General features: G+C 42.9%; 1 protein-coding gene across 4 annotated transcripts in view; it reads right to left on the bottom strand.

The window, feature by feature from the left end:
* The window catches only part of sgsm2 (small G protein signaling modulator 2), a 104,130-nt gene that overhangs the window by 19,305 nt on the left and 71,459 nt on the right, over positions 1–13,366 (bottom strand). For 3 of the 4 annotated variants that reach the window (XM_085379831.1, XM_085379834.1, XM_085379835.1), the window contains 5 exons: positions 7,330–7,497; positions 5,533–5,600; positions 3,522–3,670; positions 3,269–3,403; positions 461–585 (listed from right to left, as the gene is read on the bottom strand). In XM_085379831.1, the coding sequence (XP_085235957.1) occupies positions 461–585; positions 3,269–3,403; positions 3,522–3,670; positions 5,533–5,600; positions 7,330–7,497 (645 nt within the window). The remainder of the gene's footprint in view (positions 1–460; positions 586–3,268; positions 3,404–3,521; positions 3,671–5,532; positions 5,601–7,329; positions 7,498–13,366) is intronic. The other variant, XM_085379833.1, reaches the window with a different exon arrangement.

Below are 13,366 nucleotides of genomic sequence, written 5' to 3'. Positions count from 1 at the left end.
TCTCTGGAAGGTCTCCCACAGAGAGCAGCATCTATCCATTTACTAAAACAGTTCTGTCATGTGAAGCAGAGCTCTGTGTATAAGCTCAGGGTGGCCCCTCGGCCGTGTGAAGAAGAACACGAGACATCATTTACCAACTGATCTTGACCAGTGTGTTTGTAAATGCATGCCGCAGGTATTTATCAAAGCCGAGGCTCTCACTCACCTGTGAGCCAATAACAACACCAGCACAACCTCCTGAAACACTTTCTGTGACACCTGAATATTGTAGGTTTGCTTCAGGTGTGTCTGTTACAACAAAATCATGACACGACAATCCGCCTGCGACGTGCCAAACGTGTGTGTGCGCACATCTGCATTTCTTTACTACATTTGTTTTTGTATCAAGCAGACTTTATCTGATGCATTCAAACTGTTCATTTCTGAGACGCTAGCTCACGTGTTCGTACACTCGGGCTACCTCTTCTCCAGGTCGCAGTCTCCCAATGTGCCATTGATGAGCTGATTGGGTGTCCACTTCAGCGTGAGATTATCCCCCGCTTGATGGAGAGACAAGTAACCCCGTAAAACCTCCATGTCCTTCTTCTGCCACGTAAAGCGGAGAGGAGGAGATGGAACATTGTTAGCACCAAGATGAAGAAAGCGCTTTTACTCAAACGTGTGACATGAGATGCTTTTCCTCAGCACTACTGTGGAGGTCACAGCACTGCTGAACGTGATCAGCTGCAGAGAGAAACCATAATGCGTCTGCGCTGTACACACTGATGTCGACAACATAAAAACTTAATTCTGCAGTTACGAGGATGTTTTTTGCATTAAACTTTTTTCACACAGCACCAGAAACTGCTTTGAGCTCTGTGTGCTCTATGATCCCAGCATTTATTTAACACACCCTGATAATCTGGTGTTAGTAAGATGAGCTCATCAGCCACTGATTCATGTTTCTGATTTATTAAACTAAGGAAACTGTTTATTGCCCAACTCTGACATTTATTCCCACAGACTTTCTCTAGCTTTTATTTTCTTATTGTCATCTACTCATCACACTTTTCTGAATCTAATTTGTTGGAAGTGTGATGATGTCACACGGTCCAGGTTTAAAAATTATATTTAAGCCACATCAAAAGCCTGAATTTATCCTCGTGATCTCTGTGAAGTACTCGTGTGCCTTCAAGTATCTCCTAGACCAACAAACTGCGCTAATGTTCAGTTGCGATTCCAGGATCCCTTTGCTAACACATTTTCAGTCCTGTTCGCAGTTCAGTAGATGGAATTTCAATCATCAGAAATGTGGACGATACCAGGCTGAGTTCATGTGGGTGTCACATGTCAGAGTAACATCCACATCCCTCACATTGTAACAAGGTCGCTTCACTTGTTGTGGTTTTCACGTCATTGCCGATCGGTAGCTCACGATGAGAGAGCTGCTCTTGCACACCAGTGCAGCGAGTGCTGTACTTCTCTGCATGTCTGTCAGCGGGGCTCGGAGAAAGGCATCTTGGGAGGCATACGTGCTCAGGGCCAAATGTGCTGGAGCAACGCAGGCAGAAGCAAGATGTGATTTCAGAGATCTCACACACACTACTGTGCAGCACAGTTCTACTACTTGTGCTTTTAGCAGCTCGGTGATGGACCTTCGGGGTTTCAACGCGAGTTTTGGGGTTTTTTTTGGGATTCTTGTGATTTGAGTTTTTCTTATAACAGCTGTTTCCTGTTTGGTTTCTTTATGGTTTGAATTTGAAATGTAGTCTTCCTCCCCTCTATCCCCGGTCTTTTTTGTCCCATTTATCTTGGATTCAGCTTTACCTCCCTTGATTGCATGTGTGTGTACGACTTATTCCTCCCTTTGTCCTGTGGTTTCCCGGTGCGCTCGCTGTCAGTTGAAGGATTAGTTTGCCGTTTCTTTTTATGGATACTGACTTTCTGGACTTTGCCTAAATAAAGGTTTGCTTTTGTTTATCCTGTCAGCCTGTGGGGCCTGCGTTAGGGTCCTCTCTGCCTGCAGGACAAGCTGAGTGGGCGCTGCACGTACAGTGTGTAGGCTTCCAAGGATTACTGCTGCTATTCTAAAAAAGCAGCAGCTTCGGGGCCTACACAGCCCTGCAACCTTTGACAGCTACACAAAGTTTCAACCTTTATCAAAGTTTATGCCAAGATTTTTTCAGAAAGCTAAGCTCTAAGCTGTCACATTATATCTCACACACACTATAGACATAGTTCATTTTATTCTGCTCTAAGACTGTCTGTGTTTGTACGATTGAATGTATGAAACACAGCTTAGTGTAAGAAATAAAAAGCAGTATGGGGGACTGAAACTGCTCAGCATGTCTTGAAACATTGTAACTGTAACTGTGATTTACAAAGAATCAAAGAGTATTTTTCATTATCGTTCCTCAACTGTTACGATTGATTTCTCGTGGGACATTAAAGTGTTACATCCTTACATTTGCGTTTCCCCTCCTCTTGCTTATATTCGTCAGCCGCACACTAATGTAGTGAAATGCATCTGATACACACAGCTCGCTGTCACACGACTGGAAATAGCCGCGGATCATCCAGAGCTGCTGTTTCCGTCACTGCTTTGTTCTTTACTCAGCCAACATGAGCTGAATCATCTGATTTTATATTAGAGCAGAACAGACTGACTTTAAAACTTGATGAAACATACTGAAATGAGCACATCCTGTGCCTTATATTTATTTCTTTATCTCTTTTCACCCGTTTCATCAGCACTTGAGTCTAATTAAGCTGCTGATATGTGGTTCTTACTTGTTTTCAAGGCTCCATGTGAGCGTGCAGCATAAAGTCTAGCTGTCGTGCTGTGTTAGCAGATATTATTTTGCTGATAATGTTGCAATATTTGACATAGTGTCTTCTTGTGTTGCACACTGCTGTGTGACAGAATTAGCTGTGCAACACAAAATCAGTGCTGCAGAGAAAAAGTCCATAACGCAGCAGACTTTGTCCTAGTAATAGAAAGGAATATATCCAAACTTTCTGCTTGGATAAATCAAAAGAAAACATAACAAATCAAGTTTTTATGGTTTTTTTGATGGATGTAAAGTTTGGTCAAAGTGAAGACACACTCTCAGCGGCTTGTTTGAAAAACTGTAGGATCCAATATGAGACTGGACTGAGATATGACCCTTTACCAAAGTACAAGTATTGTCACTATATGTCTGGGCTGTGAGACTGTGGAGGAACTGAAAGCACTCCAGAGGATGATGGGACAAAAACAGCAAAGTTACTGTGTGTCAGTGAGATGTACCGGTTGCACAAGGACATTATTTTTGCCATAGAGCAGGTGCGTTCTGGAGTTTTGGTGAAGAGACTCCACATACTCCCTCGCTGATGCAGCAAACCTGTCCTCTGACATGCTGCCGCTCGACTGCCTTTTGCGGATCTAGAAAAGAAGCAAACAGCCAGTTTATACAACGAACGACTCCTACGAGAAAACCAATCCTACACACGCCGATGATCTATCCTTAGAACAACACCTCCAGAGGATGCCCCGTACTAACCCCCAGAGCAGGCCGGTGGCCGGCTAAGACGTCCTGGCCGCGGTGGGCCCCGTGAATACGATGGCGCTGAACCAGCTCATTGGCTGAGGGGTCTGTCCAGAAATGATCCGAAGTCTTCAGCTTCGTGTACTCCAGAGCACACGGCCCCACTAAAAAGACAGCACACACATACACGGTCTTTAAGCAAACATTTGATGTTGCTCATTTCTGTATATGTGATGGAAAACCTGCAGCGTATCTACGACATGCTCCTGTGTGCACGTATTCGAATTCTTGATTGAATTTTGATCAAATAACAATATTAGAGAGGATTCTTCATTGCTAACAATATTGTATAATCCTGTCCTCCTGTCCAAAGTAAATCAGGGCTGGCATGTAGTGAGAGATGGGCTCAACCCTGCATATTTCACCAGGTCATCACAATGGTTCACTAGTAAAATGGCCTGTATTTGTATAGTGCTTTTCTAGTCCCTAAGGACCCCAAAGCACTTTACACAACCAGTCATCCACACATTCACACACTGGTGATGGCAGCTACATTGTAGCCACAGCCACCCTGGGGCGCACTGACAGAGGCGAGGCTGCCGGACACTGGCGCCACCGGGCCCTCTGACCACCACCAGTAGGCAACGGGTGAAGTGTCTTGCCCAAGGACACAACGACCGAGACTGTCCAAGCCGGGGCTCGAACCGGCAACCTTAGTAGATAAAACAGTGTGGCACAAATGTACCGTATTTTTCGGACCATAAGGCTCATTAAGCGAAACAAAGCAGTCAGATAAGTCAAACTTTATTCAACTCATTCTTCTTGCTTCCTCCACTTCTGTACCATTGATTCATTAATGCTGTATTCTATCACAGCTGCTCTATTCCCATGTTGTTGCAGTATATTAATGACTAACCTCGTATTGTGGATGGATTATCTCAGTTGTTCTCCTGACTGACGTTTGGTCCGTTTACAGCATCCTGCCATGCGACTGTATTTGTCTCTAACCATCAGGAACCGTCACGTTAACGAGTGGAAAAAAGTTAGCGTTCATCCTCCTGCTTCACTGTATTTATGCTATGCTAACAGCTGTGTAGCTAATGCTAATGCAGACTGTCAGTGCCCCAGGGCAGCTGTGGCTACAACTGTAGCTGCCTCCACCAGTGCGTGAATGCGAGAGTGAATGAATGGTGGCTTTGTAAAGCGCTTTGGGTGCCTTGAAAAGCACTATATAAATGCAATCCATTATTATTATTATTAAGCACAACCAGAATTCATACATAAGATGCACCGGATTATAAGGCGCACTGTCGATTTTTGAGAAAATTAAAGGATTTTAAGTGCGCCTTATAGTACGGAAAATTCTGTAAGTTTCCAAATGCACCTGTGCTGCATTCCAAGTAAAGCCTGTGTGGACAAACAGTATTTATACCTGTGTACGGGACTTTTTTTTCTTTTACATATCAGTAATCTAATAATATCAATGGTACAATAACACCAAAAATATGGCTTGCAGCAGTCTAAAGAACTTTAAATGGTCAGACTAGAAAAGTGCCATATGAATGCATATACATTACATAAATGGTTTCAGTTCTTTCTTTCTGTCAGCGCAGAGCAAATATGCAGCAGGTGTTTGGACACATTAATGTGCGTCTCTGTCCCAGCTGTTCATGACTATACTCTGCTCCGCCCCTCATCAGCACTCATTATCTGCCTCATCAGTGTCCCGAACTCCCTCTTTAGTCAGAGATGATAAAGTGTTTATTTTCTCTTCACCAGTCTGTCTCGCAGTTAACTTTTTCTAGTTTGCTCAAGCTGGTAAAGCTGTTTGCTTCCTGTTCCTGTCTGACTGCCCGGTGTCTCTGATTCCGAGTCTCTGCCTGCTGTCCAATTCCAAACGGTTATGAAAATGCTGTCTTGTGTATTTGTTTGCAAATTTAAATGAATATATGAACAATCACCTGGATGATCAGCTGTGCATGCTTTTTTACTGGCCTCTGGTGATTAAATACATTAACATACTCACCTAGTAGGGCTGCCAAGATGGGCCCAAAGACTGAGTCATGCATCAGAGCTTCCCTCTCATAGTATTTACTGCCATCAGAAACACAGAGAAGAAAGAAACACGTCACTAGATATGATCAGTTTGGAGGTGATGAGCGCAGGTTAAAGGTTAAAGTATGATCTGTCAACTATCCAAGAACAGGCAAGGATTCAGCAACGCATGCTAGAAACTCAGATGACACACCTGCCTGATTACATCACCACCCCTCACTCATATGTAGTGGCTGCATTACATCACAGATCCATCACATGGGTTAAGAAGATGTGGTTTCTGGCTGGCTCCAGTGTAAATCACCGTGGTAACTCATGCTGAATAGCTACAATGTGACCTTGTATTTGAATAACACCAAACTTCCACAGAGCGCTCTGAGTGAGCAGTTCCCAGTAGTTTCTGTGGGAGTTCACCATGACTCTGTCCTCCAGGATGACACAGTGAGTTCTACTTCACCCGAGGAGCGTGGCAGAGAACATGCAGCAGAAATGGTTTTGCCACAGATACAATCTGAGCTCACCACCTTCATTACAAATTAAGACTACATTTAAGGATAAGCATTTCAACATCAGGTTAGAGCCACCGCCTAATGCACAGGTAGACGTACAGGGGGCGTAACAGATCGCAGGATGTGGCAAGGAGCAGGTCAGAGAAAAGTCTGGCAAACCCAAGATAATATCAAACAGCATAAATGGACAAAGCACCAATTGTTTGCTCAGTTCATCTTTAAAAGTGATCAAATACTCCAAGTGTAGGAGATCACACCCATTATCCCCTTCACTTGACTCAACAGTGTGATTGCTGTAAGTGTATAGAAGCTGCAGTGACACTTTATGCACATGATGAATGCAGCAGCACACCCAGAGGACCGAGTGAGTAGAAGAATCACTGATGGGCTCGTTTCTGTGTATTAGCGCTGGCCGAGTGCTTCACCGTGACGGTTAAGGTTGGACGGCTGATTCCCGCGCACATTATTTCCAAGTGCTGTGATTTCTCAAAGGTTGAAGATATGCCTGTGCATTAAGGATGCATCCCCGATAAAATAAATATACCCTGGCTTCAGGCATCTGTCAATACTGAGAGCTGATCCAACACCAGCGTTAAATTAAAAATCTCTACTTCCCTCCCAATAAGGACGAGGAAGGATAATAAGTTTACGCATCAGCAGCTAGGATGTCCTATACAGCTAAACCCCCAACACTCATCGCGTCTGAAACAATATTGTTTCCCAGTATGTGTGATGTTAGGCCCAGTGAAACCTGTAAACACAGTGAGAAGAGCACTGAGGTCTGCAGGCTTCACAACAAAGGCCAGAATAAAGGTTTACTAAGGTTGCTGTTTGATGCTCTTTACTTCTGAGGGACTTCTGAGGCCTTGACATCCACCGTGGGCGTCTTACATCAGATTAGATCACCTCCGCTGCAGCTGTCTGAACACAACGCCGACTTTACAATATTTGCCCAGCTTTTAACAGGAACTATACAACAGCAAAACCGCACAAGTCTTGTTTAGGGTTGTCTGATAACCGTTGCCATGTTTGTGAACCCCATCAGTGCACTTCATGTCTGAAGCTTTGATCAGTGAATTGCAGTGTGTGGACAGCTTGTCGAAACACACAGTGGTTGTTAGCCAGACAGAACGCAGAACAAAGCAAACACAGGAGAAGAATGGGCCGCATAAATAGATCATTTATTCAGGTACAACAAAGCCTGGAGTAGGTTGCTGTGAGTCACCACAGTGCAACACCAGACAGTAAAACAAACTCACCTGCAGTTGTCCACAATGTACTGCACAATCTTGTCCAGAACTTTCTCGAAGAGAGCCGTGCGGACCCAGATGTGTTTGATGGCCTGGGCGGAGAGGGGCTGAGGGGGCCGGCTGGTGGTGGAAGAGCCTTGTCTCCTCAGGGGTTCGTGGCCCACGCTCTGGGTTCTCCTGCACAACAAAGCACCAGTTACTGTAATTAACCAGCCTGCAGGAGCGCTCATGACACACAGGATTTCTACGGCTGATGCTGACCTACACTTATATAAATTTCAACCTGCAAAAGAACCTAAACTTTATCAGTTACAGATAAAGAATAAATAAACATCATGGATAAGGATAAAAGACACGTTACAATGTTACAATGAGTCTATGTGAGATTTGAAAAATGGGCAAAACAGTTCCATTTTTACACTTCTCTGCCTTCAAACGGCTCTGCAGAAGATACGTTATAACAATGACTAACTTACTGTATCTATTTCAATACCTCTCAACCTCTCCCCAACCTTTGAGAGCATTTGTTCTCTCCCCAACCGGTCGCAGCAGATGGCCGCCCCTCCCTGAGCCTGGTTCTGCTGGAGGTTTCTTCCTGTTAAAAGGGAGTTTTTCCTTCCCACTGTCGCCAAAGTGCTTGCTCATAGGGGGTCATATGATTGTTGGGTTTTTCTCTGTATCTATTATTGTAGGGTTTACCTTACATTATAAAGCACCTTGTGGCGACTGTTGTTGTGATTTGGCGCTGTGTAAATAAAACTGAATTGAATACCTGTAAATCTTAAATGCACAAACATGACCAGAGTGTCTAAGCTGGACCTTCTGACTGTGTTTGTGTGGTTGGACCATTCTTTTACATTTACCTGACAAATATTATGACTATCGATTTTCTTTTGCACTTCCAGCTAACACACAGACTGTTTTTCAGCTCAGTGAAAATTAAATAATTATACAAAGAACAGGTGTGGAGCGTGAAACACAGCTCATGCTCAGCTATGCTGCATTTGACCAGTTAGTTTTTTCCTGCCTCTTTAAAAGCATTTAATATTTGATAATTACAATAAAAAAAAACTTTTTTTCCCTGACAAACATTATTGGATGTATGTAGATTTTGCTTCAAGACCTCATAAAGTATCTGAAAATGTCATTAATGGTCTCCAGTAACACAAGCAAACAAGGAATTAATTTGTTTTATACGCTGTGCAAAGGCTGACTCAAAATTGCACCTTTGGCCATGAGGAGGCAGCATTTAACAGCACAATACTTACTATAGCCCATTATAACTTATTAATATTTATAATAGCTAAACACCGGCTGCTTTATTAGTAAATCTGTTCAACGTCAAGCAAAATGTGTCCTTTTATTCTGGACCTGAGCTGTGAGAAGCATTTCATGAATCTGGATACAGATGACTAACATCAGGCTGAGAGACGAGCACTTTCATCTCCGACTGAGTTTGATCTTTGGTGTTTCAACAGCAATCAAACAAAGCCACACACACACACACACACACACACACACACACACACACACACACACACACACACACACACACACACACACCTCTACAAGCTAATGAGGATGCGTTTGTGCGTCTGTGCTGAATGTGGCTCGGCTGCCACAGTCACGATGATAGCAATCCCCCAGTGAGTGTGTGTGTGAGTGTGTGTGTGTGTGTGTGTGTGTGTGTGTGTGTGTGTGTGTGTGAGAGACCGAGAGAATAGCGTTCTTCTTCCAGCTGCTCTCTTCGGGGCTCGCCACAGAGGATCATTTGCCTCACTCTATCGTCACAGACGTCTGCTTCACTACATCCATGAATCTTCTCTCAGCTTCCTCTTTTCCTCCTGCCTGGCATCCTTTGTCCAGTATTTCCAGTGTCCTTCCTCTGCACATCTCCAAACCATCTCCACCTTGTCTCTCTAACTTTGTCTCCAAACTGCCTAACTCAGAGGTTCCCAAAGTGTGGGGCCCGCCCCCTAGGGGGCGCAGAGCCATTGCAGGGGGGGCGTGGTGTGAAAAAACAAACAAACAAAAAAAACAAACGCTTGGACACTGCTAGCATCATGGACAGGTTTTTGACGGGGCTCCCACACAAACGCAAAGCAGGAGATGTGCCAAGGTAGGTCTCTGTGACAGAATTAGTTTTCCCTGTCGGAAGCAGCGCTGGGCTCTCCAGATCACGGACAAACAGGATCCCACATTCTTGATTTTTAGTTCACAAACACTTGTTGTAATGACTAACTACTCCTGACATTTTGGAGATGTTTGCTCTTTATACAGTAAAGTTACAGCGAGATACAAATAACATCAGGCTGATCCTGCCACGATTTGTTCCCCGGTTCAAATCACGGACAAACAGGATCCCACAGCTGTTTATGTTTTTAAACCCATTTTGCACAGAGAGGCATTTTTTGAAAATGTATTGACAGCAATGTTGAATATTATTACACAGGACAAAAAACAACTACATGTAAAATAATGACACTGTGACGCCTCTGCCTTTGTAAATGGAGGGACAGTAACTGCGTGTAAAACCTGCAGACAGTCAGATTAACAGCATTTCGTCTCTATCATTCTGCAATTCATGTAAACAATAACGTGGCCACAGCGTGACGTGAAAAAGACACATACCTTTGACGCTGCGTAACGAACTCTGTATTCCTCGTCCACACGTAAACGCAAAAAAGGAGTTTTAAAAATCTCAGTTTTCGATGATTCGAAACGCCGTCTACGTGGACGAAACAGCTGCGTGTTCAAAATCACCTGTGTAGGTGCGGACGTAGCGTAAAAGAGTTAGTAGTTTATTCTATTACTACCTGTAATTTATTGCTGTTTACTTTTATTTGCTTAATTGTTTACAATAAGTTTAAGGTGTGAAATAAACTGCAATGGAGCAAAATATGGGCGTGTGTGGTTGGAGGATGTGTTTGCGTGGTGGGGGGGTGCGAACATTTTCCTTGTGAAACAAAGGGGGGCCTAGCAAAAAAAGTTTGGGAACCACTGGCCTAACTCAAGCTGTCTTTGTGATGTGATCATTTATAATCCTGTCCATCCGGTCACTGGCAGGATGGCTGTAGCGCAGTAGTTTGATCCCTGTCTATATGCCAAATATCCTTGGGCAAGGTACAAACTTCAAGTTGCTCCCCGATGCATCCATCAGAGTATGAATGTTGGGTAGAAAACAATTCAATTCAACTTTATTTATATAGTGCCAAATCACAACAAAAGCCACCTCAAGGCGTTTATCTTGCACAGTAGATCGTACAATAATAGATACAGCAGAAAGTGCTTGTGTGATTGAGTGCTTTAAATGCTCACAGAGTAGAAAACCACTATACAAGAAGCAGACTCCAGACCGTAACATCTGCCACCTCCAGATCGACCTTCTGTCTTATTCCCAGTACTACTGTCTCCAAACCATCACTTGTAAACCTTCCCTTTCACTCTTTCTGCTTTCCTTCTGTCACAAATCCTCCCTGACACTCATCTCCAGCCACTCCACCCTGCCTACACTCTCTTCTTCATCTCTCTTGTGCACTTTGGATTCTGTCCAGTCCAAACTGGGACCTGGTTTCATAGTAGAGGCACCTGAAAGCCGAAGGCTCTGCTATGATATTCAAGACTTTGTATGTGAGGAGAAGGATTTTAAATTTGATTCTGGGTTTAATGGGGACCCAGTGCTCTCTGTTTCCAGCTTCTGGTTAAGCTAAAGGAGTTTTTAGAGCTGCCAGATTATAATGAATCATATACGTCCAGCCTAGAAGTAATAAATGCATTAGCTAGCTTTACTCTGAGACTGACATGAATAATTTTGTGACATTGTGCAAATAAATGAAAGCAGTCCTACATGTCTAACTCTTATGGTAGCTTCCTTTTAAATGGAGAGAAGCAACAATGTAGAAAAACACATAAAATTAAAAATGCATTAAATGAAATAAGTATTTGATGCCCAAGCAAAACATGACTTAGTGCTTGGTTTGAAACTGTTGCTAGCCAGTGTTAAGACGTTTGTTGCACACATCTCAGGAGGGATTTTAATGCACTCCTCGTTACAGAAACTCAAAATCATTGAGGTTTCTTGGCTGCTGCTCATCTCGAAGTTTCAGCCTCCACAGATTTTCTATCCGGTCTTTAAGTGATGACGTGACGAATTCTGCTTCCGGGCCCAAAGTAGTCTGCATTTAAGAAGGTTGTTGTGTTTTTAACATGTTTTAATGCTTTGTATCTTGTTCTATTTAATCTCAACAAGCCCCTAAAAACAGTCAGTGATCGCTGTCGACCTCTCTCGGTTTTTATTACCGCTCATCATTTTAAAGCTCAGTTTTTAAACCCTTACGATGTAGCTACAGCCCAGCCCATGCTGCGGTATATTAATGACTAATGATGGATTATCTCAGTTGTTCTCCTGACTGACGTTTGGTCCGTTTACAGCATCCTGCTATGCGATTGCATTTGTCCCTAACCATCAGGAACCTTCACGTTAACTTTTATCGAGTGGAAAAAAGTTAGCGTTCATCCTCCAGCTTCACTGTTTATGTTATGTTAACATAACTTTGTCGCGCTAGCGGTCACGTAGCACATGATCATTATATACCAGGTAGTCCAACTTCAGTAACCCAACAAACATCACTGCTGTTTAGTTTTCTGTCTTCATTTGTGTTGGAAGTGATAGCAGAGCTGTACGTTTGAATTCTTTCAGAAATCTCTCAGTCAGAACATGCTATATCATGTTTAGGTGGAAGCTAGCGAGCTAACTTCCTGCTAACTTCATCTCCGTTAAATTTAATAAATTCCGTTTTCATGGATGCCTGGATGTTAAACTTAATTGTTACACCTGGTAGAGCAGAACGCTGATCATTTTATTAAAGATGAAAGGCTTCAGTGATGCTGCTGTGATTGTGTGACTCAGGGACCTGCAGCAGAGTTTGGGCCCAGACATGGCTAATAACGTCAGACTCAAAGACCGCATAGGAGTGAGATCTGGACTGATGACCTTAATGTTCATACTTTGGCAGCACGTTTTGGTTAAGTATTATTCCCATTCATGGCCTGGCTTCAGATTTCTGGCAGAGGGAAGGAAGTTCTTGTGTAGATTTTGCAGAATATGGCCCCATCCAGTGGCCTCATAATGCAGTGAAGTCATCCTGTTTCCGTAGCAGATGCACACAGGAGCTTAAGTTAATTCCAAAGAGTTCGGTTTTGGTTCCATCTAACCACAGCACTTTGCTTCAAGCCTTCTCTGAGTCGATGAGATGTTCACTGGCAAACTTCAGACATGTTCTTGATGCTCTCAGATCATTAACAAGCTCCTCACGTGGAGTTTTGGGTTAATCCACCAGCTTTCTCATCATCATCCTCACAGCAACCATCAGGCTAACTCATAGTTATGCACTGGTCAGTGAAATCTTACACATACTAGAGATGGCACGATACCACTTTTTTATGTCCGATACCGATATCATAAATTTGGATATCTGCCGATACCGATATGAATCCGATAGTGTTTTTTAATCAACAAAACTGTTTTTTAAATATCTTGCTGCATTTTGTATAAGTTCATACTCAAGTTTAAAACAACAACTACACTAAAGCTATTCTGTTATACCTGTATGCAAAAAAAAATATTTCATAGTTCAGCAATACTGATCAATCTAATAAACTTGAACCTACACCATCCTCCCTATAAGATAAGATAAGATAAGATAAGATAACCTTTATTAGTCCCACACGTGGGAAATTTGTTTTGTCACAGCAGGAAGTGGACAGTGCAAAAGTTATGACGCAAAAATTTCTATTCTGGTATTTTAAAGAGTACTTAGCATAAATATTAAGCAACCTAACTAATAGGGTTCCAACTCCCAGCAACAACAAAAATAAATAAATAAAAAATAGGGAACCACCCCTCACGCTCCACCTCATGATGCTTAATCGACGTAATCAACCTTAATTTGATGCAGTGTGAAAAAAAATGCACAGAAATCAATTATTTTTCAAGAAATATTAAATAGATTCAACATCTTTCTTCAACAAAATTGCAGACTGCACA

This window comes from Rhamphochromis longiceps, linkage group LG14 (genome assembly GCF_057381845.1).
Source record: "Rhamphochromis longiceps isolate RC_006_pf linkage group LG14, R_longiceps_female_GT1.1, whole genome shotgun sequence".
Lineage (NCBI taxonomy): Eukaryota > Metazoa > Chordata > Actinopteri > Cichliformes > Cichlidae > Rhamphochromis > Rhamphochromis longiceps.
Note: the sequence above shows the minus strand (reverse complement) of the source record. Positions and strands in the feature narration are given on the sequence as shown.